Genomic DNA, 27,869 nt, shown 5'->3' with positions numbered 1-27,869 from the left:
ACGCGTCGTCGCTCGCACTGATCACGTCGCCATCCGATTTTTCACCCCCTCCACGCATCGCCTGTCGCGTGTCAAGCTATCTATTGAAATGGGATGAATATCGATCTAGTCTTCCTTGTTTGAAAGATCTTTCTCGTCGCCGAGTAAAGCTGGCGTCTTTCCCACTGTTGGACTCCAGTCCCTTTACTGTCAAACACATCTGATACCCACTCTTAGACTTCTGGGCGTCGACAAACAATATATCATTTCTTCCCTTACATTTTATTTCGTCTCCATCTCCAAGTGCTATCGAACCCGACCCCCGTTATTAATCACCTCGCACCGCAAATAGAAAGAATGTCTCCTTGACCTCATTCACTCTTATCTTCTCTCCACTTCTGACCTCCTTACTTTTATATATCTCTGCGCTTCAGAACATCTTTGGAATTGGGTTACTGGTGAACATTAACTTCCCCTCGAACTCGTTTATCATGTCTACTTCTAGACCGGGAATGCGCCCTCCATTCCCCCCGAAGGCTGGCCCCAGGGCACCGCCAATGGGTCGCCTGGCCAGTCTTAAATCCCCTAATCCGGCTGCAATAAGACGGCCTCAACCCATTGGCCGGCCACAGCCAGCCAAGCCGACTACTCACCCAAAGACGTCGACATGCCCTAACCCTGGTTGTCCCGCACCTCATATTGTCGAGGATGACGGGCAGAAGGTTTGTTCTGGGTGTGGTACGGTCATCAGCGAGGCAAACATTGTCTCCGAAGTGACTTTCGGTGAGACATCATCCGGTGCTGCAATTGTTCAAGGTACATTCGTCGGAGAAGATCAGACTCATGTCCGCAGTTATGGCCCTGGCTTTCAACGTGGAGGCGGTGCGGAAAGCCGAGAGATTACTGAGCAAAATGGTAATCGATATATCAATCAGCTGTCTCGTGCTTTGACCATTCCGGAGAGTGCTTCGAAGGCAGCTGGCCAGGTTTTCAAGCTCGCCGTTGGTTTGAACTTCATTCAAGGTCGCCGAACAAAAACAGTGGCCGCGGTATGTCTCTACATCGCCTGCCGCCGGCAGGACGGTAACACTGTAATGCTCATTGATTTCGCGGATGTCCTCATGATCAACGTGTTCAAACTGGGTCGAACGTATAAGGCTTTGCTGGAAGAGCTGCGCTTAGGTGGTAATGTATTTCTGATGAATCCAATCGATCCAGAGAGTTTGATTTATAGGTTCGCCAAACAGCTGGAATTTGGAGCTGCCACAATGCAGGTGGCCAGCGAAGCTGTTCGTATCGTGCAACGAATGAATCGCGACTGGATGACCACTGGTCGACGTCCAGCCGGTATTTGTGGTGCTGCTTTAATTCTTGCGGCACGAATGAACAACTTCCGACGCACAGTCCGCGAGGTCGTATACGTCGTCAAAGTAACTGAAATTACCATCAGTCAACGTCTCAATGAATTCAGTGCAACGGAAAGTGGAGAGTTGACAGTCGATCAATTTCGCTCTGTGCAGCTGGAGAATGCTCATGATCCGCCCTCTTTCACCAGGGCAAGGGAAGGGAGGAAACCGTCGCGGAGTTTCAAAAGAAGACCCACGGAAACCGCAGCGGATATTGAGGGAGATCTTACTGATGCCGCTACAACGCCCTCAAACATCGTTCCCCAGCAGCCGAAACGCGTCGATGCGGATGGCTTTGCTATCCCTAGCCTTCCTATCGACCCAGCCTTGATCGCAGCGGATGGTGAGAGACGAACGTCGACAACGTCCGTCGAGAGCGAAGTTGCATCAGAAGCTAGCGAAACCCCGGGCAAACCAGCTAGGGGCCGCCCCAAAGGCTCCAAGGCACGACCTCTACCAACTCCGACTCCCGATCAGATCGCCTCAGAGGAAGCCCTCGAAAATGAGATGACAGCCTATCTAACGAAAGGCTCCAATATGATCGAGAGTACCACGGTACCAAGGAAAGCTATATCTGAGAGCGCTGAAATCGATGAGGCGGAGTTTGAATCAGATCCGGAGGTCTCTAACTGTTTACTGTCCCCTGCCGAGGTCGAGATCAAGGAGCGGATTTGGGTGCACGAGAATAAGGACTATCTGCGGACACAACAGGCCAAAGCTTTGAAACGGGCCTTGGAAGAGGCTGATTCACAGCCCGGAATGCATAAACCACGCAAGCGTCGTCGCGGTAGGCTAGGGGATGTCACGTACCTGCAGGGCGACGGCGAAGACGGCGATGGAAGAAGCACACGGGCGTCTACTCCGGCAGAAGCGACCCGTCGAATGCTGGAACGAAGGGGGTTCAGTAAGAAGATCAACTATCGGTTGTTGGAGTCACTGTTCGGCGAAGAGGGGGCAGATGAGGCTGCCAAGGCGGAAGGAGAGAGAATGAGTCGCAGTCAGAGTGTGGCATCTCGGCGTAGCGTCAGTGTTGAACCAGAGGGTATCTCGAGACGCGCGCGACTAGTGACTCCATCAACTCGCGCTAACCCCCCTGGCTCCCCGGCTCCAACGTCCGTTCCCGCGCGTAGTGTCACTGAACATACTCAGCAAACCGGTGTCACAACAGATAAGACTGGTCAGGCGGACCTTAAGGAAAATGCCGCGGAGCCTGCCACCGATGACAAGAACGGCTATTCGGATGAGGAACCGGATGATGAGTACGACGACGATGAGGAAGATCCCGATGGTGTGGATGCTGCTTTCGCAGGACAGTACGGCGATTACTATGACGAGGGAAGCGACTACTATGACAGTGATTAGTGTGACTAGCTCTTGTTTTAAAGTTTAATACCAGGCATAGCGAATAGGATAGATACCTTGGGATGCGAGAAATGACAATCTAGACCTTGGTTAACCTTGAATATCACGATGATACCGTTCCTCCGTGTCTGATCATGAGCAACTTCCCGTCGTGAAGAACCTAGGGATATTCGGAGGATCAAGGAAGAGCAAGGCAGAGCAACATGCCCTCCGTCAAGGTCCACATCTCTAACCGTGACCATGCACGAAATCCCCCAACTCCTTCCCTTTCTAACTCGGAACTGCCATTCCGGTTACCCATCACGTGTGATCGTCGGCTTCCCAAGAGTCACTCATGGTCACAGCTTCATTCCAAGTTCAAGCTTCTTCCTTATCACAATTGCCACAGTCGCCACTACCACCGTTGTTGCCGTAGACTGACTCCCCTCCCCTGTACCCCATGTTCACTCTTCTCTGGATCCAGCTAAGGGAGCCAACATGCATCCCATTAACGTACTACTAAGTATGCTTGCTATATCACCACCAGTGTCATCTAGGTAGAAGGCTAACCCTCCCCCACCCACTTCATGGATGCGCTTGGCTGCCGTACTATCAGGCAAGGGGCAGTTTGTGATGTAACAGCCCTCCCAGAGGCGCGATTCTAATGCTCTCGGCCGAGGTCATAGCTCTAGGGTAGAGTTTACGAGAGTTATGCATTCTCCTTCGGAAAGGAGCTTGCTCTGTGCAGCGGCGGTGCACCTCAAGTTGAACCCGGAAGTGATATCCAGTGGAACCCACCACGTCCTGCAAGTTGGGTTTATTCACAGGCTTCGAGACTTTCCAGTCCAGACCCCGAATCTGCTGATCATTGGGAATGTTGAGGGGTAGCTGCTCCGCAGCCCAGAATGCATGAATCGTGATCAAGCAGTGAGAATTGTCAAATGCTGCCATATTACCGGCTGACTCTCCCTACTCTCTTTGCCCTATTAAGAAATCAGGAGCGGAATTTCTCCGGCAGGTATGGAACGCCCCTCCTGCACGCGTCTACAAAAGGTTAGTATGGACTTTTGATATTGAGAAATATCAATCTATAGTGGGCAAGGGTGCATCCTGCACTGAGGCTCTTTCGTCACCAATAGCATATGCTTGGATCCACCACAGATTACATGCAGCTCAATGTGTGTTTGCATGCTGATTGACAAACTGAAGCATACTAATTTCTCTATATAAACTCCTTCGGACAGCTACCCTCCTTACTCTTCGGTTACCCTGTCTCAAGCTTGTCCCTGTGTCCTCCTTCGCAACATGGTGAAGCTTAACATGTACGGTCGAGGGCTGAGCCTTCGGATGGCTATTATGCTCACCTGCCAGATATCGTTTGTCTTATTTGGTGCGAGACCTCAAACCCACTGTTGTACTGCAGCATGCAGCAAGCTAACTTCAGCGTTGGTCATTTGTAGGTTACAATCAGGGTGTATTTTCCGGGATCGTGGGGAATGAAGACTTTCTCAGCGTTGTACATCACCCAGGCTCAGCGACCATTGGGATCATAGTCGGGATCTACAACCTAGGTTGCTTCCTCGGGACGGGAGTGTGTTTCATAATTGGAGATAGGCTAGGGTTTCGAAGGACAATGTGGTTCTCGATGACTTGGATTGTGGTATGTCTGCACTTGCAACGTTCAGACTGACAGAATGACCGCTCAGATAACATTCCATCCAGGCTGGGGCGATTGCACAAACCTGCGCGTTTTCCACGGCGCAGTTGCTGGCGTCGCGATTCTTTACTGGAATCGGCACAGGGATATTTACCAGTACTGTGCCAGTGTACCAATCGGAACTGTGCGACGCACGGAAACGAGGAATGTATGTATGTAGCCAACCTCTTGCCGTTGGGGTAGGCATTGTGGTTGCCTATTGGTTCGACTACGGGATGAGCTATGTTGAAGGACCCGTAAATTGGCGGCTACCAATCGCCTGCCAGATCATCTTTGCTCTCATTGTGACGGTTATGGTCGTCGGGTGAGTGTTCATCCCACCTCACGTCTACATGTATATGCTGCTGAACACGTATCTCACGTATAAACAGGCTACCAGAGAGTCCTCGATGGCTATACCGGCGAGGTCGTGGAGGCGAAGGCTTGCAGGTCCTTTGTGACTTCCATGATTGCACTGCGAACGACCCAAAGATAATTGAGGAGTCACAAGGGATAACCAAAGCTATCCAGCTGGATATCCTCCGCGGAGAATACAGGTGGTCCCAGATCTTCAAAAAAGATGAACTACACACGGGCAGACGCGTGCTCCTGGCCTACGGGTTGCAATTTATGAACCAAATGGGAGGAGTCAACATCATAGTCGTAAGTAGTGAAGCCGATAATATTGTTTTACCCTAGCAGAAACTGATTCTCAACCAGACATATGTCACGACAGGTAAGGATCATGCCCATGCAACTTGAATTTCACTAAGGATGGCAGTGTTGGAGACCAATGTGGGCCTTGACAAGGAGTTGAGCCTACTGCTCGGAGGCGTTATTCAGGTTATGTTTGTCATAGGTAACCGAGCATTCCTCTTGAACACTGCTTATCGAGAAGGTCTGCTGATCCCGTTACACAAGGCTCGTTCTATCCCACATTCTACTCCGATCGACTGGGTCGAAAAAAACCGATGATGTGGGGATCTTTCGGACTATTTCTTTGCATGATGATGATCTCCATTCTTTTGTCTTTCAAGGGTAGGTCAGCCCCCTTGTGATATGGCTGGGTAGAGGAGCAGAGAGCTTATTTTTTGCTAATTCTCAACAGGCACCTCCATGGAGAAAGCAGCAGCTACCGCATCAGTGCCGTTTTTCTTCTTATTTATGCTCATCTTTGGTGCGTCCATTAACTGCATACCATGGGTGTACGGGCCGGAGATTCTCCCCCTACACGTCCGAGCGAAAGGGTAGGCATAATAGCTTCATTCCAACCGGTGGCCCCTGCGGAATTTGTGCAAAGCTAACTGAATACTCCCAAAATAGCCAAGCTCTCGGAGTCTCGGCAAATTGGCTGTGGAATTTCTTTGTGGCCATGATCGGACCAACCTTGATCAACGACCTTGCATGGAAGGGCTACCTGATCTTCATGTGTTTCAATCTTGTCTTCGTACCGGTGAGCAAAAATCGTGCGCAGCCGTCTCTTCCATAATACCTAACGAGCATGCTTAGCTTCTCTATTTTTTCTACCCTGAAACTGCCAACCTCAGTCTCGAGGAGATCGATTCCCTGTTCATGCATAAGAGCCCACAATCGCTGGACTCGTCGGAAGAGTGGAAGGAACCTATTGTTGTCACCACCAGTGTGGAAACACTAAAGGAATAGGGTACATGGATCTTATCATGAGTGTTTGCTACGATGAGTCTAAGTTTATGGGTTAATAGATGGGGTCTGGAGTTATATACTTATAGCGCTTATAATATCCTATATAGTTATATAGTTATATAGTTTAGCAATGCACGTAGCTGGAATGTTGAGGAGGATGTTCATCGAAACAAATGGGGAAATATGACAGTTATCCGGATCTGCACTTAGTCTAGTCTATCAGTATGTTGATCTCTCCTCTCAATACGATTGTTGTTATTCATTAGACCCACGGCCACCCAACTGTTCTGATCAGATACGGAGTAGAAAGCAACATAATATATTTTATAAGTATCCGTACATTGAACGGTGTAAAACAAAATATATGTTCACAAGAATACTAGGGAGACGATTCGAACCCAGATATCCCAGACTCCAAGTCGTGTAGAAATACTTTGACCAAAAATATATATCCACATATTCCTCAACCCCTACAAATAACTTAACTCCATTCAACTCGAAGCTCTTTAACAGTAGTATATACGGGGCACTTGAAGTCTTAGCTAGTAAGCTAAAATAATATAAAAATCATAAATAAAGCAATTCACTCTATGAATACTGATCATGGTTCCTGACCATTGCAGTTTTACTCATTTTTGTTGTTGTCATTCACCTAGGGTTGGTTGGCCCTTTTTGCCTTTCTTTGTTTGTACGTTTCTCTCTTCGATTTTATTTTCATTGACTAAAATTATTATTTTTTGCCTTTGTTAGCCCCTCCACAGGTAGGATACTAGTAGCGCGTAGTACAACTATATGGCGTGTAGTGGAGTGCGTAGGGCAACTTAGGTTTACATGAGTGGATGCCCGAATGAGTTGTCACTCCTGCCTGATCAGACTACTAGTGGGGGTTTTAATTCTACTAAAAGGATCTGCTTTTCTTTCATGTTCAGTCTTTCTTAAATATGTTTATTTCTTGTTGATCTCTTATGATATCTTTCACAATGATGGATCGAAATTATGAACACAATGTGAATATGAAGAAAGAAAATCGAAATGACAAACCATGAGCGAACACCGCAAGTGAATACCACCTTTTGCGCCCTAAAAACTTGGAAGAACAGAAAATGATATCACCAATTTCCCGATACCGGATGATTACGTTTTGCCGAAGAACCCAAATGACAATGAGAAAATATCTGTGCCGAAAAGTCTGTTAGATACGAAGCGAAATATGTGAGCAAAACTCGTCGAAACTTTTTGTCGCGCGCGCGTGCGCGCGGTCGAAGCCCGTGTCGAGATTTTACGCGTCGATGTCCATGCCCGTCCCCATTCCTACGCCGCCGTTCAGCCCAACGCTCACGCCATTGCTGACGGGCTGTGCCGAGAGGGTTTGTAAGAGAGGAAGGCCGGCGTTCGCGGGGTTTGCGCCGAGGATATTCTGCGTTTGAAGGGATGCACTATTGACTGATCGGTGTGCGGCATTCAGGATCTGAGTCCCTTCGAAGACAATGGGATTCGATCGGAGGTTTTGAATGCAGGAATCCCAAGCGGATGCCACCAGCTGAGCCTGGGTGAGATCGTCGTTGAACAAGAAAAAAGCGTTGGAGTTGGCTGGTCCAAAAGGCGTGACAGGTCGTGCAGCCACGAGGTAAGCGTTCAAAGCTCGATTCTTCATAAGTATTTGAGAGTCTAGGAGATACGCAGAATATTGTTTGTCGATGTATTTCTTCCAGCCGCGCACTGCGGCTGCCATGTCGCCATCGCCGTCGAATGTAATACGTTGCCAGCTGATACCAAGAAGGCGGGTGGCGTCGTCAACCAGCGGCTCATCAGGCGAGCGATTTGTGGCGTCGAAGAGGCGGCGGTTGTCATCTTTGCCGCTGTCCTGCAGTCGCTGCACTGACGAGAGCGCGATATCGTCGAGTCTGGGAGCGGAGGGATCAAGGCGTTGAGACTTCCGGCCAGAGATACTCGACTGACTGGATTGAAACGCCTGAGAATGCGATGAGACAGACGGTGCAGAAGCAGCACTGCTCTCCAGCGTTTCTTCGTACCAGGTGCCTGTCTGGGTTTCTGCGGAGATAGCCAGCCCGGTTCTTGGATTCAGAAGAACCATGCCTTCTCCATAGATGGGCTCCTCTTTCTTTGCAGGAGCCGGCGCGGGCATGGAGGGTACACTGGGGGCATTCATAGCTTCTTCAAAAGCCGCTTCGTCACGCGATCTTTTGCGCGATGGCTTTCCACCGACAGGCCCGGATGCAGCGAGCTTTGCACCAAATGAGGTGCTTGGGCCACTCGAGAAAAACGAGCCTGAGTTTTGGGAGACGACATCAAGCTTAGAGTGGCGAGGGAACTGAAGGAAGGCGTGTTCCTGGGGAGGGGACAGGATCATGGCAGGGCCATCGGAAAGGCTGTTGAGCATCATCGGACACATGGTGGTGTGAGAGAGCTGATAGAATCGGAGGCAACTACAAGAAAGAGAACCCGATCTGTTTTGTCAAAGTGAGCTAGAACCAACAAGATAGAGCAACCTATGGATCACGAGATCCAAGCCGTGAGAAGAAGATCAACGAGGTTAGCGCAACGGATGGTGAGGTTGCGAACCAGGACAGGAGGGTCGATATCTAATGAGATGATATAAGGTGTAATGGTCGAGCAAGGAGGAGGTAATGGATGGGGATGTGACGATGGAAGAGAAGAGAGACAATGAGAATGAGGAGAGGAGGAAGGAAAGGAAGAAGAGAAGGGAAAGAAAGGAAAGGAAGGGAAGGGTGGAGAGAAGATGCAGGGAAGGGAACAACACGAGAGAGGATGAGGAGCCAACAGCGAACCACGGGATGGAAGGAGAGCAAGCGAGAGAAAGAAAAACGCGTGAAAAAGAGGCTGACGGGAAGCAGATGATTTGCTTGGACGTTTCGGAGCTTCTTTTTTGGATGCGATGCGGAGAAAGGATTTGTTCGCCTCGTTACCGTTCCATACACACCTTGTCGGCCATTTTCCTGCAATGCGCGGTGGCTGCATACCATACCGTACTGTACGGCTAGTCTTCTCCACCGACTCCAGATCGACCAGCAAGGATGCCACCATTATTGGACGATTGGCCCATTGCTCTGGGCAACCACCCTGTGGAACCCTGACCTTCAACTCTCCCCCGATTGGCTCGTTTCGCAAGCCCCGTCCGCGCGTCCGGTCGTTCCAGGAACCCTGTCAGGCTTTTTCGCATCCCCCATTCGTCAATCTGACACGGGTGGGCCTGCAGTATGAGGAGCTTCCTTGCCAATTGGATCGAACGGTTACTCCACTTGGCCTGGGCAAGTCAATGACGATTTGGGAAAGCCTGGAAGCCTTGCATGTGTGGCCTGAGGAAGCACGGCGCATGGCCATTGGAACGCTCAGGCACCTCCAGTCGTCCTCAAGCGAGTCCGGAGTTCCGTGCCATCTTCCGTGCGACGTACCACCACCTGCTCAATCTGAACAACCACAACTGCAACGCACTGGGAATATTTCAATCAAATCTATTTTGTCAGAAGAAGTAGAAAATATAAATCTATAGTCACAAGAAGGGATGCGGAACAATATCAAGAGCTAGATAAAAGCAATATCCCGACACCAGAACCTCGTGCGAGTTTAACGTGACACAAATGTTCATCAAATCTCAAGCAATACAATGGAATCCGAAGAAGGATCGACACCGTAAACAACAAAAAGTAGGGACCTCCCGAACGAGATCCCCAAGTCATATCACAACCCCGCGAGATGACATCCAGTGTTCATCAGGCACAAGCTGCATTCCCTGCATGTGGCCGTACCTCCTGGCACTCCGGGTATCCATCCCGCAGGACTACTGCAGCTGACGAGCATTATCTTTTAAGCTGCGGGCCATAAGCTTTATCGTGAGGCCCACTGTGTAAATAGTGGTATAAATAGGTAAAAGGAAGGTTGGTAAGTCTGTGTCGTTCAGTTTCACATGGCACCTGAAGCCGCTCCGTGTTCAGGATACATCCACTCCGTATCTGTCTGGGACAGAACACTTCACACAAAATCAGGCGGCGCCTTTACGCGTTCCCAGCAGTGGCGCCACCAAGCAAGCCCTTAACTCTGTCAACAGAGCCGCCAGCATAGCTGGGTGCCATGGATCCAGCCAACAGGAAGAAGATGAGGACAATAGCACCGATGATGATGGACTTGCGCTTGGCGGGGTGGTTGGCACCGTACTCGGCCCAGGCACGGTTGGCCTGACCGGTGTATTCCTTGATCTTATCACCACCGAGCTTGTAGTAGACGAGGCCAATGAGGGCGATGGAGTAACCGAAGAACTGGGTACCGGTGACAGGGGTCTGCCAGATCATCATCGACGCAACGACCAGGAGGATATCCTTCAGAACACCGCACAGGGTCATAACGAGGGAGGAGGTCTTTCCAATCTGTAGCCAATCAGTTAGTTTAGACACAAATACTATCAACAAGGCTGATTCTTACCAGGAAGACAACCGAAACGTTCAACAGGAAAGCAATAACAGCGTTCAGCAACAGAGTCCAGACACCAACGCGGTAAACGTGGTCCATGGTAACATAAGGGACCTCCATGAACAGAGCAGTGACACCGTTCATCACAGCGCAAACGGGAGCAAAGTAGTACAGGGAAACCAGAGGGTCCATCTTGTACTCGGCGGAGCTAAGCAGGCGCTGCACCATGACCAGACGAGTGGCCTCGAAAATGATACCGCCGATCTGGAAGAGGAATCCGGTGAGGACAAACTTGATCTCACCGAAAGATGCAATAATGACACCAATGACGATCAGGGAAACGTTCATGAGCACCTTGTAGTTCACAGGGGCCATTCCCATTCCCCAGGTGGCGAACAGCACGGCGACCGGAGTCGTAGCCTAGATATTATTATGAGTGACGAACAATGGTTTTGTGATCGAGACAAACGCACCTTAAGCATCTGAATGAACGCAACACTTAGGTACAAGTAGGTCACATTGCCGCAAATCAAACTCAAGCTGAAGAAAAGACCGATAGGGACGATAGCGCGGAGATAAACCCGGCCAGTCATCTTAACAGTTTTCCGGCCATCGAGCAAGGTGGTAGTGCGGGCGAGAATTTGGGTCATGAAGGTTGCGAATGCCAAATGCCATGTGGTAAGGATAATAGCTGCCACAATGTTAGGATGCCGTTGCAATAAAGTGATTCAGTAGATGAAGCTTACGGAAGCCTGCATAACAAAAGACGTTAGAACTATCCTCGTTTTCTGTCGTCACAAATCTCAGGAGTGTACTTACGGAACTGAGCATAATCGAGGATGTGCTTGTTGAACAGAATGACGCTGGAACTCAGAGTAATCCAAACGCTGCGAGCACATTAGTAAATACATCTTGTGCGAGACCAGGTTTCCTAGGCCGTGCACTCACGTCACATAAACCGCGGGGTGGAAGGCAGGCTTGGGAGGCTCTGCCCTCTCAGCGGCTGGGTTAACAGTAGGCAGGGTAGGCTCCGGGCGAGAGACCTCGCCAGAGGTTCTGGCCTTTTCTCCTTCGGAGCTCATTTTCAAGATACGACGTTGGTCTGATAGAAAGCGTTGGAACTCGAAGGGTCGCGGCCGTAGAAGGCTGCTTTGGCTAAACTGCGCGGAGGCCACGGGTGAAGATGAAACGACAGGAAAACTGGAAAGAAAGGAATAAGTCTAGTCCAAGAAGAAGCGAAGAATAGCGTGAATGAATGAACGAGTGGGACAAGAGTTGGCCTGAACTGAAGAATAAGAAAAGAGATGCAAAGAGACAAACTTGGCGCTCACGAAAGAGAGATGGGAAGCATGGGAGAAGAAGGGGGAAGGGAGGAGAAAGAGAAAAGGTTGGGAGCGAAATACGTAGTAAGTATACGTTTTCTTTTTTTTTTTTTCCTTACCCTGCGGATGAGCTGTGATTTGCTTTTTTGTCGGTAAGCGTTGCGAGAACGCGGCACGGGTTGATTTATTTGGAGAGATTATTTTATTTTATTTTTAAGGGGGGGCAGGACGAGGCAAAGAACAGGGAAGAGAGGGTCGGGGATCCGCATCAACGAGAAGAAACGAGAGATCGTGGCCCGGGATAAGATATGTCGTTCGCTGAGAGGGAAGCGCAAGCTTGCACTTAGACTCCCGTCTTAAGACCCGGTCCAAGGTCAACGCTTACCGGACATAGTGTCCCTTAAGGCATGCAACTGCATGCAGCACACGCCTTCTGTTCCCTCCCAGCCATACATCAAGTACTACATGGTACATACTGCCATACATATCTTATTTCTCTCGCATACTATACAACATGTGAAGAAGTGGACAACACCAGCCATTTCATAGTAGTGGCAGTAGTATAGATATTAATAGTAATGGTTAACAAAAAAAGAAAGAGGAAGGGGAAAAAAAAGAATGTAACGAGAGGGCATGACTAACGATACAGGTACCACCTGGTAACTGACATGGGCTAATAAATTTTTTAGTTTACTTTTCTCTTTTCTTTTTCTCCATCTTTTTTTTATTAATATCGTTTATTTGATCTTTTCTGTTTTAAAATTGGTTACGAAGAACTTTACTCCAGAGGATTAATTTACTCGATGACCAGACGGCAGTTGAAACGCTACCATTTGATTCTGACGGTTGGTTTCGTCCGTTTCGAGTTCTAGCCGGGCAAACAGTGGAGGACATGGTGGAGACTGGAGGCGAAAAGTGCGGTGGACATGAACAGATAGATAAAGTGACTACGCGTACTGTACAGTACTCGTACCATTGTTACATGCAGAATCCATTTGATCTCTATGATGGACTTCCAGTTTCGTATAGACAGTACGGGTAAAGTATCAGTACTCCGTACCCGCACAGCTTTCCCTTGACTAGCAATACATACGTACTCTCCACGTACCTCATGCCTACCCCCTCAATTTTTTTTTTTTTTTTTTTTTGCTTTGCATATCAGGGTCCAACACAGTCGTACGTCAACCCTTCCCTATGCAAGTCCCGCTCTTTGTCGCTCATGTTTGAAATAATAACCCTGATTATACTTTGCACTGCTCCAACCTCCTGGTGGGCTATCTACCATAGGAACAGCACTCCATTGGTGTTGGTGTGGGGCGAGGCCAATGTCCATCACTCTCGTGGCGAAAGTTGGCGAATGGTGTCAATCTCCAGGTGTCCACTCTCTCTCTTTCTCTTGCCCCTTTTTCTGGTCGTTCGGACTGTTCTTAGGAAATTTGGTCCCCATCCAAGGTACCAGTATATTGATGTCTTCTATGAATTTTCCACCCCCCTTCTTCTCCTATTGGACTTGAAGTTAAAATTTCACACATTCTTTTTCTATCAATATTTGCTTAATGACTGTAGTTTTGAGTTCCAGCGTCAAACCGTCAAACGTCAGCTTCCGAAACACTTCCAATGACAAAGACTCGAATAGGTGGACAAATCAAGAGCGGAAGAATTCATGCTGTGAGCCTGCGACATGGAGAGTGTTGATCAAAATTAACACCGACTGGGCTGCATTACGCAAGCAGTCTGGGGCCAAGCATTCAGTTACCCGCGTTCAGCGGCCACTTGTCCATAGCGCTGCGGCGGAGGTCCCTTACGAGTGGGGAATGCGGCGATCTGATGGCTGAGGATTTGACGCCATCACCTTGGTTCAATGGCGTTCAAATAAAATCTAAAATGGATTATCTGTCCACCTTCCTAGATAGGATTATCAGGGCCTTGCGACGACCCACGAGGGTCCTGATTTGTTCTACGAAATGGAGCACCGTCACATCCTCCTCTTTGTCACTGCTTGCCATTCTTACGATGTCTTTCGGAGTCCGGTGCACAATGGGTGTCTACAATGGGGACTCCTTCAGATTCTCTCTCCATGGTACCAACCCCGGAGACAAGTGAATGTGAAGAAACTGTTCGCATGGGGCCAATTTTCCCGACAAAATAGAACAGCCACAAATCAAGCTTAGGCTGAGAAGGGTCAAAGAAAGCTTTTCTCCATGGACCCTTCCGTGGTGGCTAACCGCTCCGTTGACCCTGATCAAAGTTCAAACATTGTTGCAGGGTTTCTGGAAAGAGATCATCTCGAGCTTTCCTTTCTGAGAAGGACAATCAGTGGAACCGTTCTGCGTCCAGCTCATGTGCTCAGCCCAAAGTCAGTCCTGGCAAGTTTGATGGATCGAATAAGGGACGATCACCTTAATCAATTTTATTATGAGTGCGATGATACGAATGTTCATCGCACCACAGAAAAGCCCGTAGGAGAACTCCAATGTTGCAGGATAGCAGGCGTGCGTAACTACATAGATGCGCAGATGCCATTGGCCTTGAACAGCATAGACAACTGGATCTCTTAGTCTCCCCGAATCTGTAAATTTGCATTGACATGAACCATCCTGCCAGATATCACCCAACTGTCATTAATCTCAGAGATGATTGAGTGGATAAAACCTTTTCCTTCTAGATCTAAAGGTTTATCTCACTTTTGATGGAGAGTTTAATATGCAATGGCAACAGTTACCCCGGAAATTTATAGTTGTCACTGTTATAATTAACATCAAACTCTTTTTGCCCCTTCTTCTTCCTGCTAACCACAGCACAGGCAAACCAGATGGGAAGACATGTGCCAGTTTGGGCATGGTGACTGGTGTGGTGTTCCTAGAGGAGTAGTTGCCGTCCCGTTTTAGGATAAGAGCAACCGTCGCCATTCCAGTCGTTCAGCCCCTGGTGCCTGCCGAGAGAACCCACCACTGATGTCGACTGTGATGGATGTGAAGGATGTTAAGTTGGGATGATAAGGATTGAGACTGGGGCCAATCATGGGCAGCATCCCGTGGGATTATCGAGGTTACAATTGATTTTCTCGTGCAAGGAACGGTCCTAAGGGCAATCCAAGTCGTAGTACTACCGGACAATCCTCGCCAACGTCGTGTACAACTGTCAAGTACGGTACTGTACTTCGAAAAGAACACCGAGCAGGACTCTGAGATTGTTTGGTACAATGCATCCATAGATCGGGGTTGGATTCGCCTCGTGTCGAAGTTCTAGACATTGAGATTAAGTTCCCCTTATTCTTGCTAATTGTTTATTTTACTTTTACTTATTTTTAAATTAATTTTCTTTTTTTAATTCGTTTGCCTCTCTGGCATTTTTATTTGGGTTTCCCCTATTCCCCTTACCGGTGGCTCGACCAGAGTTGAACCAACCACTAACCTTGAGGGCTTGCGAATCAATTACCATACAGGTAATTCATCTTATTAGGGCCTAAACTTGAAACAGGTACCCCCCACAGCTTCGACTTGTCACGTTTCGTTTTCCCGGCCTGCGATACCTTGGACCTTTCTTTCTTATCTGCCCTGCTTCGCTCACCGTTCTTTTCCATTCTTCTCTCTCTCTCTCTTCATCACTCTCCTGTCCTCTGCTTCTTAAATACTGCAGTTTCCCTGCAGCACTCTCTCCTTCTATGCTTAGCCTCGCCCGCAGAACCCTGAACCGCGTCCCCAGCTTCCAGGATATCCTACAAGGCAGGATGACCCACCCAGACATGTAAGTACTCGCCAGACTCAGGGGCTTGTTTCGCAATGCACTGACACAGGGTCTTGCTCGACTACAGTTCCGTTGACGTTCTCGTCATTGGTGCCGGCCCTACTGGTCTTGGTGCCGCCAAGCGTCTCAACCAGATTGTACGATTCTCGAATCTTGCGCCGTATCCCCCGAATAATATAACTGATTGCCGTCATTTTAGGATGGTCCATCTTGGTTGATCGTGGACAGCAATGAAACTCCTGGTGGCCTTGCTTCCACTGACGTGACCCCCGAAGGCTTCGTATGTACTATAATCCAATTGCTTCGTTAAGGCGGCATAGCTAATAAGGCGATAGCTCTACGACGTCGGAGGTCACGTTATCTTCTCCCACTACAAGTACTTCGACGACTGCATCGACGAGGCTCTTCCCAACGAGGATGACTGGTACAGCCACCAGCGTATCTCTTACGTCCGTTGCCAGGAGCAATGGGTCCCCTACCCCTTCCAGAACAACATCTCCATGCTTCCCAAGGAGGAGCAGGTTAAGTGCATCGACGGTATGATCGATGCTGCTCTCGAGGCTCGTGTGGCCAACACCAAGCCCAAGAACTTCGACGAGTGGATCGTTCGCATGATGGGAACTGGTATCGCCGATCTCTTCATGCGTCCCTACAACTACAAGGTTTGGGCCGTGCCCACCACCAAGGTACGTTGATGCTCTGGTAGACCGATATTGTGCATTAGAAGACAGATTGGCTGATGGTTCGCGACTTCAGATGCAATGTGCTTGGCTCGGTGAGCGTGTCGCCGCCCCCAACGTCAAGGCCGTGACCACCAACGTTATTCTTAACAAGACCGCCGGTAACTGGGGTCCCAATGCCACTTTCCGTTTCCCCGCTCGTGGCGGTACTGGTGGCATTTGGATTGCCGTCGCCGACACTCTTCCCAAGGAGAAGACCCGTTTTGGTGAGAAGGGCAAGGTGACCAAGGTCAACGCCAACAACAAGACCGTCCAGCTCGCCGATGGCACCACTGTCGGCTACAAGAAGCTCGTTTCCACTATGTCTGTGGATTTCCTTGCTGAGGCTATGGGTAACCAGGAGCTTGTTAGCCTTTCTAAGGAGCTCTTCTACTCTTCTACTCACGTCATTGGTGTTGGTATCCGTGGCTCTCGCCCCGACAGAATCGGTGACAAGTGCTGGTTGTACTTCCCCGAGGACAACTGCCCCTTCTACCGTGCCACCATCTTCTCCAACTACTCTCCTTACAACCAGCCTGAGGCCTCTAAGAAGCTTCCTACCCTCCAGCTGGCTGACGGCTCCAAGCCCGAGAGCGACGACGCCAAGGAGGGACCTTACTGGTCCATCATGTTGGAGGTCTCTGAGTCTTCCATGAAGCCCGTCAACTACGAAACACTCCTTGCCGAGTCTATCCAGGGTCTCGTCAACACTGAGATGCTGAAGCCCACCGACGAGATCGTCTCCACATACCACCGCCGCTTCGACCACGGCTACCCCACTCCCTCTCTGGAGCGTGAGGGCGCCCTCACCCAGATTCTCCCCAAGCTTCAGAACCTGGATATCTGGTCCCGTGGCCGCTTCGGTAGCTGGCGCTACGAGGTTGGCAACCAGGACCACTCGTTCATGCTTGGTGTCGAGGCTGTGGACAACATTGTCAACGGCGCCGTTGAGCTGACCCTCAACTACCCTGACTTCGTCAACGGCCGACAGAACACTGAGAGGCGTCTGGTTGACGGAGCTCAGGCGTTCGCCAAGGGCAAGTCCCTGTAAGCGGCGCTATAGATCATGACCGGTTTAATATTGAATGATTCAAGGGGTAAAATCTTTAGATATACATTATGGGCAACGGGAGCCATTAATTTCATTTGGAGCGATATTTGGGAGATGGTCATTGCTGGGCATTTGATGTGAATCAGCGTCTTCTACATTCCTGCTAGATTCTTTTTCTATCTATACATTTTTCTTTTCATTTTGATTCTAGACTTGAACCAGGGCTCTTGCGCATTGGTCATGTGTTACTAGGCAGACTGTTTGATATATAGCTTTTTGGGGATCATCAAATGTCAAAATACCCTTTGTGTTGCATCTGCGTGGTTCTCTGTGACGAGAAGCGAGCGAAGTATGGCATCGTTACGAAACAAATGAGCATTCCAGACACGTAATCTTGGACATATACGGAGTATACAACCATCACACGAGCACCAAGACGCAGAATTTGCCTGACTCGGTTGATTGTCTCCCGCACAGGCAAAAATGCCGAGCTTCTCGTTTTCCTCCGTCTGGAGCTGTCCGCTCGGCACTTGATCCAGTGGGTTTGGACCGAGAACACCAGAGTAGCTCTGACCCTAGTGGAGGACCCTAATTAAGGGTTCTCTCCATGGTTAAATTACGATAGACGCCTCTAGGATGATGACATTGACGCTATCTCTGCAAGAGGGACGTCGAGGCGTCGACGAGCACTCAAGCTCGGACACTGAGATATATCAGGATCTGCAGAGCTATTGATTGCTTGAGATGCACGCGCCTCAAGTTTTAATTAAAGTGCCGACAACGATCATGGCCATCGGTCAGGAGTTGTCTACCACTAGTCCATAGTGAATACTGGCGTGACTTCGAAGCTAACACCCCTACGAAAATGCCGATCTCCACATCCAGGCTCGCATCGTCCAATCGAAGCCGTGGCGGGTTCGGACGCGTCAGTTCTCCATCCTGAGATGACCTCATCGTCGCTATAATTAAAACATCGTCTGCACCCCGTCAGAGATAGATATATGCTGTTCCCTTTTGCGTATCTTAAATCAGAAAGGTGATGTGGCGAGTTGTTCGTTTCCTTGCTTATTGTTGCCACTGCGGTGAGATACTCTATATTAGTTAGGGCCTTAGGTACACAGTCCCTACTAATAGCGTACGGAGTACATGGAGTGCTCATACTTTTACCAATCATTGACCCAGAATTATACGATCTTTCGATGCATGTTTCATCCTCGCCTATCATGTCAGACGTAGATTCGTCTGACAGATGCGTGTCTCAGTTAGAATCTTACCCATGATATAGTTATCACTTCTACTGGCTGATATAAAAAGAGCCCATGTTCATTGGTCAGTTATATCAATAAGTACATGGGGAAGCCCCTGATATCATATTATATTTAGGTACTTTTGTTCTCATGGCTTATTTCCTTGCATCTAATACGTCCTCGCCCCCTCGATCTCGGTCCACGTCATGGTAATCATCCAGATGTAGCTGTATGCGCCTTGAGAAGCCTCGATCGAATCTGATGGAGGTATACTGATAATTCCTGGAGAATCTATTTTGCGGCTCATGTGATGAAAACACCGGTAGATCACAGATGGCGATAATATAATCGCTTTTGATGGAATCTATACTACTACATAGTCGTGGTGGTAATTTTATCCACTTTTTACTGTTTACTTGCCGTCATGAACCTCTTACTTTTGTCTATAGTGAAAGACTTAATGAAACCGATCTGATCAATTGGTAATAATACATACACATATCATAAACCTGCATACGTACAAAGGAAAACACAAGTTCTGAACATAGCGGCGTATGATACAAGAAGCAAAAAGCCTACCCGAATACCGGATACTCTCAGCATAACACCCTGGCTGTAGTAGCAAATTATGTCCTTACTGCCTAGAGAGCCATTAGGGCTGGATAGCTGCATGTCTCGCTCTTCATATGTGACATGAAAGAGGCGGTCTCGAAGGATGCAGCGACGCCAAGCTCATGAATAGACCATAAGAAGCATTGAGTGAGCTCTAAATGCGCTCGCCCTTATGATCGAAACATTTGATGAAGCCATGATCATTGGATATAGCGGCGTCTTATGCTCAGCCTTTAGAATAGGCAATAATTGCTTTGTATGTATGTGACATGGAAGGGGAAGCTCACCGAGATTGTATTCCGTTAGCTGGACTACGTTCGGATCATCATCACGTTGACAAAGCATCTTTGGACTCGACGAACGCTCGTATGTCGACTGGTGGCATTTAGAATAGCTGTAGAGCCCATTGCCACTGTTTACAGTTTAGCTAGGACAATCTTTTGACGACGTGCTTTTTCGAGTGGAATGAACGGCGTGGGGTTACTTGCTTGTTCTTTATTTCGTTTTGGCCAAAGCAATGGTTCAGGTCTAACTGGGAGGTAATTTCGGTCCCATCGCCGACCGCGCAGGTTGCAACCAGGTGATGAGCTGCATGACCTGGCTTGTCGCCGGGCAAATTGAGCCCGCCCATCTTGATGTCTTTGCAGGAGAAACTGAAGTTCCCCGCGTTCGGGTCCCGGGGAAGCAGATCAGTGATGCCTAGCGGCGTGGCCAGAGCTGCCAAAGGCAGAGCGATGAAGGGTAGAAGTAGACGCATATTTGTTTTTGGTAAACTGATGGTAGTGAGCTTGATGATATGTGTGCTTCCAAAGGGCATCCAGAGGACCTATTTATATTTATCCTCATTGTACCGTGTTGGAGTGGACATTATATCCGATAAACGCCTCGGATAGACTTTTTATGAGATTTCACACCCCCAGTGAGGTGTGTTTCTTTGTTGCCCTACCTATATCTGGATGCCCCGTCCTTGTTGGGCAAACTGGGCAACGCCACGCGGGGCACTGGACTATGCCTTTAATTTTAATTCTTTCGACAGGAGCAAATCTCTTCCATTGTGATTATTGACTTGCCAAACTCTCCGGTATGTAAGAACATAGAGGGCGTAACGATTCTTGCAAAGACTCTCCAGAGTCGAGGTATCACGGCGGTGCGGACAGTGAAGAACTCAAACCTCACCATATTCATATTGGTGAAAACGGGCAACGCAATTGGAAGATAGCACGGGGCACGCGTGGGGGTAAGATCATAAGGCGATTCTAATTCTGGGGGACAACTCCCCAGAGTTGTTCAGAAGAGCTATACATGATCACGCCCGGGCGAGTATGTAGTATTCCCGTTAGGATCTAGACCTACCCGTGCTAAATATGGCACCTATATAGGTTAGACAGTCAGCAAATCTATGATACCTAATATAAGAATAATTAGATATTTTCCAGGCCACTGTATTTGAGATTCCTTCTATCGAGTCACCTACCCCACTATCACACTAAAGGTAAAAGGCTCACAGGGACTCCCGAGCAAGGTATCGATCGATTAGGTGGTATATATAGGGTGGCCTATCTCATACAAGAGATCACATAATACATCGTATATCCGTAGTGGTGGCTCGTGGATTTGGGAACTCGTCCCATGCTAGTATGCATATGTTCGCATCTTACAGCTTCCAAAAGCAGACTTTCTATACTCCTGTTATCCTGGGACTAACCAGTCCTGTTATAGGCAGTGATCCTCTCTGGAGATTGTTGCTCGGGTACTAACTACATTCGACGTGCCCGTCTGTACGCTTTTGTGTATTGCCTTTATAGACAGGCAGTTATACCTGCACTTGGCTTGCTTCTAACGTCGTGACGCAATAACATCGTGTAACTGTTCGTGGGACAAGAACTCAGTCAGGCAAGAGACCGAGCTCACCCCTGGTCACCAGCCATAAATCGCTCCACTAAACACCAACACAGACATAATACCCTAGCCACAGAGTCGTACAGGAAGACCCCACGTACGGATTCCAGCTGGCAAACTGCGTGGAGGTAATGGAGTACTCTTGCTCTATTGACCAGCAGCTATCGCCACTAGCCACAAGATGCCACTTGGCGCATGAGCTGATGGTGTCCGGCATCGGCCCTTCACGCTTCGTCGCAACGCAGTAGTAATACCCTTGTTGCAGGTTACTGCAGCTTGGGCCGATCGCCGGATTCCATTCGTAGAATTTGGCTGCGGTGAGGTAGGAGTACTTCTTATTGATGATTGACCAGCAGTCGTCCCCTTCTTGGGCCTGGTAGTAGGCCGAACAATCGGCGATAATGCCAGACTGCGTGGGAGTGGGCCCAGTGCCGGCGGTCGTTGTTGTGCTAGTTGTAGTCTTTGTCGTGGTTGCGTGGGTCGTTGCGGTGCCACCTATCGCTTCGTGTTAGTTTTTGTGCGCGATAGGAGGAGACAGGCGGCAGTGATATTACCGGAAACACCAACGCAGACCCAATAGCCTGCCTGGAGGCTGCTGCAAGTTGAGCCGACTGCGGGATTCCAGGAGTAGAAGTCACTAAGTGTGATACCGTTCTTGGCTGCAATCAGAGCACATTCATCGCCAGCTTCTACGAAATAGTAATTGTTACCTAGGGGATAGTTAATTGGGACCTTAGGTCAAATGGAAACCACATATGGGGGGTAGAGTAAGGTAGCATACAGATAGATATAATCCCACTTTGCTGGGGCGAGTGGGGTGCAGATGTGGTTGTTGGTGAGGCCGTCGTTGCTTTGGAGGTGGTAGTTGAAGCAGTGGACCCGGCGACGCCAACGCAGACATAGTAGCTTGGCTGAAGTCCGGAACAGTCGGTTTTCACAGCACTGGCCGATGCACAAGCCGTTAGTGATGCGGCCATTCTCTCGACTTAGAATCAAACTCACGGGTTCCATGAGTAAAATTGTTCTACTGTAAAGTTGCCATATGTATTGGCAATACCCCAGCAGGAATCATCCTTCTGCACGTAATAGAAGGCATTGCAAGAGGAGATCAACCCAGGTTGAGTGGGAGATGGGCCTGCCGCGGTGGTCTTAGTGGCGCTTGCACCTGTCGAGGTAGAGGTGGTAGTGGCTGGAGCCTCTGTAGTTGTGGTTGTCTTCTCGGTGGTGGTCGGAACCGTCGGAGCTTCCACACAATAGCTCCATTTCTCATTCAGCGTGCAGTCAGTCGCTTTCAGGGATGGGTTCTACGGCAAGGACTCGTGTTAGCAGTCAGCAATCTTGAATTCTATCATCAAAAGCGTTTTGTTTCTGCCTTACCCAGGAAACAAGCTGCGCATGAGTGATGCCGTAGTAGCTCTCCAATGCCGCACAAGTGTCGGTGGACTGGATCGAGTTGGCCCAGTAGGTACAGCCACTGTTTACATTTGGGTCCGTTTCACCAGTTGCAAAATCCGCACTAGAGAAGCGTTTCCCGAGTGTAGCAGCGTTTACTGCCCCGAAGAGCGACAGTCCTAGAATCTGAGCCAAGATCATGATGAAACGCAATCCGGTGACTCAGATTGACTAAGGTACGACACTATCTATTCCAAATCGACGGGAAATAGGGATATCAGGCATGCGCTGTCTCTTTCACCATGCTACGCGTGCAGCCCACCGAAGTTGTAGACCTAAAGAGGGACGGAACTATTAGAGCCTTTCATGGTGAGGAAATCAAGCGCCAACAGCAACGGAGTTTATAGGTAGCCGGCCGATGCATGCCACCAAAATTTCTTCCGTTAAACTAGTGATAGGACTGGATTGAACTATGAGGAGGCCATGACACAAGTCGCCTCTACTCAATATCTCACGTTATGGTTACATTGAACGCAAGTGACCTATACCAAGTGTGACAGGGATGCAGAGCCCAGCTAACTGCGTCGGAAGAAGGCATATTAAAAATGAGAATGGCATGATAATTCACATAGTGGAGCACAGTTGGGTGCCTGGCAGAAAATCCAATTTGCCATGCAGTTTGAGATAGTACAAGCTCCATCTCGTGCCATTCGTCGTTGAGATCCACTTATTAAACAGTGAAGATCTAGAGCCCGGAAGAGCCGGGAGGAGCCGGGCCTTGGAGATCCAGACCAGATGTACATTTGAGATTAAAATTGCGCCGTTACATCGGGCATTAAACCTTGTATGTTTCTATACCTACCGTGACAACTTTCAGCAAGCAATGGAATCCTTGGAGCAAAGTTATGCCTGATTAGGTGCTGTTAAGGCGCGTATATAGCGCAAGAACCATATTCATCCTAGTGAGAATGCACTGGCGTCCAAAGAGTGCTTGCCCCACAAAGGGGTGGTCACGGAGGTACAAAGGGTTTTAGAAACGAAACGGGTCAGGAAGAAAGACTTAGGGGTGATATACCAGGACTACTATGCATCCACAGGAGCTAGGGTAGTGCCAATTAGTTAGTAGGTCATAGTGCTATCGGTGTAACGGATCGTATTGATCGCGAATAACGACACTAACGACACGAAGGAACGGCAACTTCGGAACATACCCTTCCCGTCGTGTATGTGTTGCTAACATGGTGGATATAGCATTGTTATGTTGGCGATGTTGCTTGCGCGCAGGGTAGCTGGGATATCGGTATGATGGTTGTATTCGTGTTATCAATGTTGTGGTACTAACTTTTGGGAAGGATACACTATTACAGACACTCATTGCCTTGGCTATCTTACTACTGAACACTACGTATATGGGCCTTTATCTGACAGTGCCAATACAATCACAAACACTCTTAATTAGGTGCTGAACAAGAATATTGGGGTGCACACCAGCGTTGTATCATAGTATAAAAGAATTCAAGCAATAACCTTTCTGCCGACCAGTCGGAGGTGTGATCGGGTCTTCAATCTCATATGAGGTAGCTGGCATCCGGAAGTCTGGATCATCCAGAACATTCCAAACTTGTTCCGTCATCCAAAGGTCAATTGCCCCTATTCTATCATGTAATTCTTGATCTGCGAATTTTGACAAAAGGACCATTGCCTCTTCATACTTCCTTTCCGCCGCGAGCTGCATATCGGACCGCCCTGGGGGGACATCCTTGTCTAGAAGAAGCTTCAGAATATCCAAGTGCCGAAAATGTATCGCAAACCCAACTGGACCCAAGTTATAGATCTCATCATAGCCTTCTTCGTCCCTCGTGTTTAAACTGTGTGTTAGATTTGGGTTCACCTCATTGTCAATGAGCATTTCAACCATCTCATATTGGCCTTCCATAATCGCGATAAATAATGGTTCGAAGTAAAACTTAAGCTTCAGTCCGTAATCGAGAAGGAGTTGCAGTAGAGCTTTATCATTTCGACGTATAATATGACCCAGGCCTTCGTTATCGTGCGGCTGCATACCATGCTTGAGCAAAAGCTCGACTAGTTGTGGCTGATCCGTGCATATCGCTAGCTCGACGGGACATGGGCTCTCATAGAAACCGGATCGTGCCCCTAACTCAAGAAGCCGGGGAATAATGGAATTATTTCCGGAGTCAATAGCGACACTCAGTGCTGAGAGAGCCATATGATGTTTTCCTGCGGGATCTAAAGGGGCATTATTCTCAATCATCAACTCCACAAGGTCACTGGTGCGCGAGCGGATGGCCCAATGAAAAACAGTACGTAGCTGCGCTGGTGAAGAGGCTCGACCTGGTCTTTTCTCGGATAGCATGGCCCTGAGGGTTCCAAGATGCCCACCCTGGGCAGCAGCTAAGAGCGGATTGACTTCGGAAAGGTCAACCAAGTTATCCGGGTCGTAGGTGGCTTCAGTTGGGCTTTCATAGGAGGAGATGTTCGCGCCGGCATCAAGCATTCTTGTCACCAGATCGGTATATCCATTTCGCGCGGCCCAGAGTAGGGCCGAGCTTCGATGATGCTCGACATTGAACCGACACAGAAAAGCATACAGGGCATGGTGTAGAGTCTTGTTGGTCCGTACAAGAGCGCTGATGTCTTTCTGATTGTGCAAGCTTTGTGCAGTTAGAATAAGCAGTTCAAGTGGCAGTTGATCTAACCGGGCCATGATATCGAAGGGTTCCAAAGGACTTTTTCTTTAAATAAAAGGGTGGCCCTGAAGAGGTTGCGTTAAGGACTAGAGTACGTGGAAGGGAGAATGTCGATGGAGGGGTGGGTCACATGTTCCATGTTACCCTACTAATTTGCAGTAGTAAGTCACGCTTGGCTAGATCCCTATGTTCTTTTACCAGCTTGGAATATTCTAAAATAGAAATGTGTACACAATCACCTGGAGTAATCCAGAGTTTTAATAACTTATCTATACCATGCCCCGGTTCTTCAACTTATGCAAGCACAAAAGCGAAGACCGGACTTTAGAGCAACCATCAATGGTCAGAAGTTCGATATCAATAAAAAGAGGATTACCAGGCCATACATAATTTAACAATCCTGGCCCTTTCATAGGAACTATCCCACACCCTCACCCACCGATAGGTTGGCGAAAGCTAGTTAATACACTTGTCTCACCTAGTATATGAACGGTAAATACTGATCCTCTCCGGACGTGGTTTTTCTTTTGTAATCGGCGATACTATCCTCCCCGCACTTGGCCCCTTTCCCCGACCAGTCACACCTGGAGTAATACAGGGCTTTTTGGCCGCAACCATAGATTAGCGTACAAACCAGCTGCAGTAGTGGTTTTGGTAGCTTACGAACCTAGAGCAAAATATGCGAGTGTATCTAGTAGGCCTTAGTAAATAAAATCAAAACTCAAGAAAGAACCAAAAAGTGTTTCAGCGTACCGGCATTTCTGACAGCAAGCTCCGGGCGGGTCCACGCAAGTGCTGCAATGTTGTATGCCTGGTACGCCGCCCTGGTCCGTCCACGCAGAGTTGCGACCTGGTCACCTGAAGACGATATGCTGTCAGCTCTCGAAATTGAAAGACTAGCTCTAATGATAGGGCATACCTGTCTTATCCTCCCCGAGGATGTGTTCACAATGAGTGAGCTCATGAAGAAGTGTACCGGCAGCAGCTGTAAATTTCATGTCATCCAAGGTCTTGCCATTCAAAGCGGCCATATCATTAGCGTATTGGGAAAGCTTGTTCGCTGTATTAGTTCTTCTGAATGTACTCGGACAGATAGTTATCTCGTCCTTCAATGTGACATCGTTCTTGAGAGCCCATCCGTGGGCACTTTCACTCTCATGGCATAGCTTCGCAGTAGCCGATACTCTCAATCCCGTGGATGCCTCACCCTCGGGCCGCGTGTCTTTATACACACCTGTGGATTATTTAATTTTAGCTATTATCGCCCGTATTAAAGGTCAACATGCTAAGTAAAACCCACGCTCTGTTTGGTCACTTTCCTCGGGTTGGTAAACCAAGAAGTGGTCGTTGCAGTGAATCGTGACTGTGAGTGTTGAATCCGTTAAGGCCTGGTGAATTTTTTGGTAAATTGCTATCACACATCGTCAATTAGTGTATTTATTCCCTTCTTCAACACTGTTAAGTCATTCGATTCACGTCGGATTATTGGAGAGAAGTACGAAGTAGTACTAACAGGATAATAGCGTCATCCGTTGCGCTATCGTAACCCATGAATTCAATCGTTGTTCGGGCAGCTCTTTTGTAGCAGGATTGAATTTGATCCACCCTATAAACCTCTGAAACGTGTTAAGAAGTCGCCTGTTTTCAGAATAACGAGTTCCCCAATCTTTAGGCTGCTCTTTCTCCTTAATGACGTTTCGTATTATCCTGAGTTGCTGCTGTGCCTGGACCAACTATCCGGACTGTTAGCTGCACCGCTTACAAAGTTTCTATGACTGTGTCCACGAGGAACCCATTGAGCAAAAATATTCACTTACCACAAGCTTGATTTCATCAAGTTCCTCCTTGATATATCTTTGTTGAGCGCCGTCACATGTTGAAGAGAATGTCACTCCGGGGTAGTCCAAGGCCTTCTTAGAGAGATGCCTGTGCGGGATGCCGGAATCATTGGCTTTCAGGGCATATTCTGCAAGGTCAGGGGGGATTTCAAAAGGAAAGGCAGTTGTATAAGGCAAAAGGAGTGTCCACAGGAATAGTTGGATTCCCACTGTCCAGTTAAGGAAAGACTGAAAATGAATGCGGACCTTCATTATGAGGATAAAAGAGAGTAAATGAAGAGATGGTCAGTGGTGAAAAGAGCGATATCAAAAGTAGAGATGAAATAGAGACAGATTGAATTACTTAAACAGTGTTGATAGATTGACTGCCTTCGTGGATGGTCTCGATGCGATATCTATTCTTACACCCATTACATGACCAAACACGTCTTGTATCGCACTCAGTGCCAAATAAATGGCTCGTATTAGTTCTGACCCACGCTGGGTGGACATGGGTGTAGGTAGCATTCGATTCTTTCCCAAGCCCATGTCCCAACGGGACATCTCTAAGAAGCGATGCATCCTTGGACTGTAATTGACATGGTCAAATGCGAGGCTAGCCATACATTGGAGCCTATCGGGAGCCATATTACACCACTATTACAGAATAATCTATCCATTGGGATATTGTGCGCAGAGAATAATCTTCTTGCAAATGCTATGGCACCATCTCATATCCAATAGTCCTCTTCGGCCACCTTACTCCACGGCGCTATTGCATATTCCTAAACAAAAGTAGGTCTCATCTCGGAACGGAGCTAA

At 48.4% G+C, this 27,869-nt stretch overlaps 8 protein-coding genes across 8 annotated transcripts; 2 read left to right on the top strand and 6 right to left on the bottom strand.

Annotated features, from left to right (window-relative positions):
* Positions 1–470: 470 nt before the first annotated feature.
* Positions 471–6,084, top strand: BDV37DRAFT_271160 (transcription factor TFIIIB subunit BRF1; the record flags this gene model as incomplete). Its single annotated transcript, XM_032084679.1, has 10 exons — positions 471–2,388; positions 4,187–4,386; positions 4,449–4,747; positions 4,815–5,085; positions 5,143–5,158; positions 5,204–5,281; positions 5,344–5,460; positions 5,531–5,669; positions 5,746–5,875; positions 5,932–6,084. The coding sequence occupies 10 exons, from the start codon at positions 471–473 to the stop codon at positions 6,082–6,084; spliced, it is 3,321 nt and encodes a 1,106-aa protein (XP_031942016.1).
* Positions 6,085–7,028: 944 nt separating this feature from the next.
* BDV37DRAFT_104430 (uncharacterized protein) lies at positions 7,029–8,749 on the bottom strand. Its single transcript, XM_032078241.1, has one exon. The coding sequence runs from the start codon at positions 8,495–8,497 to the stop codon at positions 7,364–7,366; it is 1,134 nt and encodes a 377-aa protein (XP_031942015.1). The 5' UTR covers positions 8,498–8,749; the 3' UTR covers positions 7,029–7,363.
* A 1,211-nt stretch (positions 8,750–9,960) lies between these two features.
* Positions 9,961–11,723, bottom strand: glfB (UDP-galactofuranose transporter). The gene is made up of 6 exons (XM_032078242.1): positions 11,479–11,723; positions 11,350–11,417; positions 11,277–11,282; positions 11,004–11,221; positions 10,543–10,950; positions 9,961–10,487 (listed from the first exon to the last, which is right to left on the bottom strand). Exons 1-6 carry the CDS (start codon positions 11,610–11,612, stop codon positions 10,119–10,121), a joined length of 1,203 nt encoding a protein of 400 aa, XP_031942014.1. The 5' UTR covers positions 11,613–11,723; the 3' UTR covers positions 9,961–10,118.
* Positions 11,724–15,309: 3,586 nt separating this feature from the next.
* Positions 15,310–17,681, top strand: BDV37DRAFT_246707 (protoporphyrinogen/coproporphyrinogen oxidase). Its single transcript, XM_032081783.1, has 5 exons — positions 15,310–15,599; positions 15,667–15,736; positions 15,799–15,879; positions 15,935–16,285; positions 16,356–17,681. Exons 1-5 carry the CDS (start codon positions 15,517–15,519, stop codon positions 17,367–17,369), a joined length of 1,599 nt encoding a protein of 532 aa, XP_031942013.1. The 5' UTR covers positions 15,310–15,516; the 3' UTR covers positions 17,370–17,681.
* A 1,523-nt stretch (positions 17,682–19,204) lies between these two features.
* BDV37DRAFT_104397 (CVNH domain-containing protein) lies at positions 19,205–20,231 on the bottom strand. The gene is made up of 2 exons (XM_032078240.1): positions 19,717–20,231; positions 19,205–19,640 (listed from the first exon to the last, which is right to left on the bottom strand). The coding sequence occupies exons 1-2, from the start codon at positions 20,043–20,045 to the stop codon at positions 19,349–19,351; spliced, it is 621 nt and encodes a 206-aa protein (XP_031942012.1). The 5' UTR covers positions 20,046–20,231; the 3' UTR covers positions 19,205–19,348.
* A 626-nt stretch (positions 20,232–20,857) lies between these two features.
* BDV37DRAFT_246704 (uncharacterized protein) lies at positions 20,858–22,937 on the bottom strand. Its single transcript, XM_032081782.1, has 5 exons — positions 22,505–22,937; positions 22,130–22,431; positions 21,909–22,069; positions 21,682–21,837; positions 20,858–21,622 (listed from the first exon to the last, which is right to left on the bottom strand). Exons 1-5 carry the CDS (start codon positions 22,718–22,720, stop codon positions 21,168–21,170), a joined length of 1,290 nt encoding a protein of 429 aa, XP_031942011.1. The 5' UTR covers positions 22,721–22,937; the 3' UTR covers positions 20,858–21,167.
* A 1,025-nt stretch (positions 22,938–23,962) lies between these two features.
* Positions 23,963–25,294, bottom strand: BDV37DRAFT_246702 (ankyrin repeat domain-containing protein). Its single transcript, XM_032081781.1, has one exon. The coding sequence runs from the start codon at positions 25,245–25,247 to the stop codon at positions 24,018–24,020; it is 1,230 nt and encodes a 409-aa protein (XP_031942010.1). The 5' UTR covers positions 25,248–25,294; the 3' UTR covers positions 23,963–24,017.
* A 460-nt stretch (positions 25,295–25,754) lies between these two features.
* BDV37DRAFT_104371 (uncharacterized protein) lies at positions 25,755–27,458 on the bottom strand. Its single transcript, XM_032078239.1, has 5 exons — positions 27,048–27,458; positions 26,744–26,963; positions 26,531–26,641; positions 26,150–26,464; positions 25,755–26,088 (listed from the first exon to the last, which is right to left on the bottom strand). The coding sequence occupies exons 1-5, from the start codon at positions 27,318–27,320 to the stop codon at positions 25,952–25,954; spliced, it is 1,056 nt and encodes a 351-aa protein (XP_031942009.1). The 5' UTR covers positions 27,321–27,458; the 3' UTR covers positions 25,755–25,951.
* Between the last annotated feature and the right edge of the window lie 411 nt (positions 27,459–27,869).

The sequence above is a fragment of the Aspergillus pseudonomiae genome (assembly GCF_009193645.1).
Source record: "Aspergillus pseudonomiae strain CBS 119388 unplaced genomic scaffold BDV37scaffold_28, whole genome shotgun sequence".
In the NCBI taxonomy this organism is placed as follows: Eukaryota; Fungi; Ascomycota; class Eurotiomycetes; order Eurotiales; family Aspergillaceae; genus Aspergillus; species Aspergillus pseudonomiae.
The sequence above is the reverse complement of the archived record's forward strand: the minus strand, read 5'-3'. Positions and strand labels throughout refer to the sequence as shown.